Source organism: Hyposmocoma kahamanoa, unplaced genomic scaffold (genome assembly GCF_003589595.1).
Source record: "Hyposmocoma kahamanoa isolate Upper Pololo Valley unplaced genomic scaffold, ASM358959v1 181, whole genome shotgun sequence".
In the NCBI taxonomy this organism is placed as follows: domain Eukaryota; kingdom Metazoa; phylum Arthropoda; class Insecta; order Lepidoptera; family Cosmopterigidae; genus Hyposmocoma; species Hyposmocoma kahamanoa.
In genome coordinates this window covers 939,677-942,391 of record NW_020653712.1, presented here as the reverse complement: position 1 = coordinate 942,391, position 2,715 = coordinate 939,677, and the positions used below count along the sequence as shown (strand labels likewise).

The 2,715-nt window shown below is 38.9% G+C and overlaps 1 protein-coding gene across 1 annotated transcript in view; it reads right to left on the bottom strand.

Annotated features, from left to right (window-relative positions):
- Positions 1–483: 483 nt before the first annotated feature.
- LOC113226071 (serine hydrolase-like protein 2) overlaps positions 484–2,715 on the bottom strand; it is a 19,121-nt gene continuing 16,889 nt past the window's right edge. Inside the window, exon 5 of the mRNA XM_026458589.1 lies at positions 484–685. Coding sequence (XP_026314374.1) covers positions 484–685 — 202 coding nt within the window. The remainder of the gene's footprint in view (positions 686–2,715) is intronic.

Below are 2,715 nucleotides of genomic sequence, written 5' to 3'. Positions count from 1 at the left end.
TTTTCCAAAGTGACGATTCAACATTTTCATTGTTATGCGGAATCAACCAAAGCCATTTGAGGTTGTATCGACTCATGATAATTATAACAAAGTATTCGAGTTATTTCACAAATCTATATGAATATCACACAACATGAAAAAAAAATCGTAAAATTATAAAAAAAGGCAGTAACAACTAGACAACTTTAAACTAAAATAAAATATTTCGTCCTTTGGTTTAACTGAATTTTGGTACTGATTAGATTTAGATTGTGTTAGCCCGAATTAACATATTGTCAGTTTTTAGACATTATATCGTTCCTTCCACTAATCCGCCATTTCCAAGTCGTATCCGCCATTTTTATCGCAAATAAGGACAACGTACGATCTCATATTTGCATAATCCCATCACGAATTATGTAAATATAGAAAGATTGAAAATGCTAAACCAGAAGTAACGGTAGCTACTAGTTAGTCACGAAAGTAACTATTTGTTCAATAACTTTAATTTATGTACCTGTAATTCTTGTTAGGCCATTCTGCCTCATTGAATAAAAAGGGCGTAAAATGATAAGCGCCCATTTCAACTATCGATTTTGCTAAGACGGTGAACGTGGGTGTTTCTACAGAAGTGTATAATTCCTTCAAGAACTCCGGTGTCCATGGCATACGAGGTATTTCTTTAAGGCGTTGGTCGTATGTGAATCTGTAAGAAATTGTGTACATTAAGTAACATACCTAGACGTTATTAAAGATATTTTGAGCGACCGCGTAACATAATTGTTTGGCAAATTGTATGCCTTTTTGTGAGCTAGGGCCGTTATACGTTAAGTTAACGCCATCTGGCAAGTTCGTAACGAACCGCGCCACAGGTCCTCGCCACTAAAATTGAGAAAGATCCATTATACCGCTTGGTATTGTTCCACCACACCGGCACGATTTCGTTCGCAATCTTATTTTTAACAGACTTCAAAAAAAGGAGGAGGTTCTCAATTCGACTGTTTTTTTATATGTATGTTACGCAATAACTTCAGCTGAAAAGGAAATGAAAAAAGTACCCCGGTAGTGGTCCCATTTAAATTTGAAGAAAATATTCCACTTCTAAGAGCCATTCAGAGTGCAGGTGCGGGTGCGGTGGCGGGTGCTGGCGTGCGGGTCTTGGCGTCTGGCCTTTCACAGTGCCGAAGCGGCTACGAGCGGCTAGATCAACCCGTCGAAATCGCAAACAGACACTAGACCAATCACTGAAAGCGGGCGCGGGTAGCGCCCGCGTCAGCCTCGAGATAGGCGTCGGCGCGCGCGGCCACTGTGAACGCAACAAGCGTCTTTTTTACGTGTATTTCATTTACACGCACTCGCGCCCGCCGCCACTCTGAATAAGTCCTAAGGGTGGCAAACAAACCGATTTCAACAAAACTTAGCAAATACAAGGTGTTGATTTGCATTCTCGCCATATTTAAAAAATTAATAATATAAATAATGCTAAATCATCTAAAAATATTTTAAAAATATTCTGTTCAATATTCTGGCTAATTGTATCGAGTAAAGTTTTGAAAAATTGTCCCGCAAGTGTACTCACCGCAGAGGACAGTGACCCCGCCACTCGCTTCACCGAGCGATACGGAATCTTTCTCGTTCGCTTATTTACCCATTTTTAAATCATGTTTATGTACTAGTATTGTTATAATTTACTAATTATTTACACGAGTTAGAAAAGTTGACTGAAAAAAGATTTATTGTAATTTAGGTTTGGTACTTACCAACTTTAGGTTAGATGAAAGTAGTGTTAGAAGTACCTAGCTCCACAGCTGGTGGCAGGCTCCGTGACGGAGCCAGCCACAAATATGCATAGTTTCGTTTCAACTTAGCACATTCTTCACAACAGAAAAAGCAGAAAGAAACCAAAGACGATTTTTGCCCGCAATTTTTCGACACTCGGAATCTGCGTAAACTAAATGTTTCACATCATGCCATAAGAACACATTTTATGGTAATGCACATGGTAGCGGTTATTTTTGCACTAACTCTTGTTTACATAACACACAAACGACGTTGAATTTCGTGAGAAACTAGAATGTATGCGCGATGAACGCAGACGCAGTACGCAAGGTGGACTGATGATCTACCAATCACGCGCTCGATACAATTCACCCCCCGTCTCTACTCGTACCCTGCCGCCAAATAGAACTAAAATGCATATTTTCTGCGCATACTGCGTATAGGACCATTGTTCAAATGGTTGCCGGTACCTGTGTCACGTGTAGTGCAAGTCAATGACCTTTGGATCAAGGTTGGTTACCGCAATTAAATAAAAATTTAGGATCTTTTTTTTTATTTATTTTTTAGTGATTTGGGTTCAGTTCCGGATATAGAATGACCTCTGTAAATATGGCGAGAATGCAAATCAACACATTGTATATGTAATTTCACGAACTTTTAAGGTCGGTTTTTTTAATTCTCTGTATTGAAATTATGTAATGTAAATAGTTGGTATTGAGTTCGCTAATGAAGCGACTTTTATGCATTGACTTATCGATATTTGTTCTGAATGTTGCAATCGCTTAGAACCACAAGCGATTGAAACAATTGACATTGACGTAATAGATCTCTTTCTATCTTTTGCGCAGCGTAGGATAAGGACAGTTAGCTATTTGAGCGGTTACGATGCAAGCAGTAGAGATGCAGTCGCTAACACACTTGGGATCTGAAATAAACAAATACTAACATAGTGCAAGC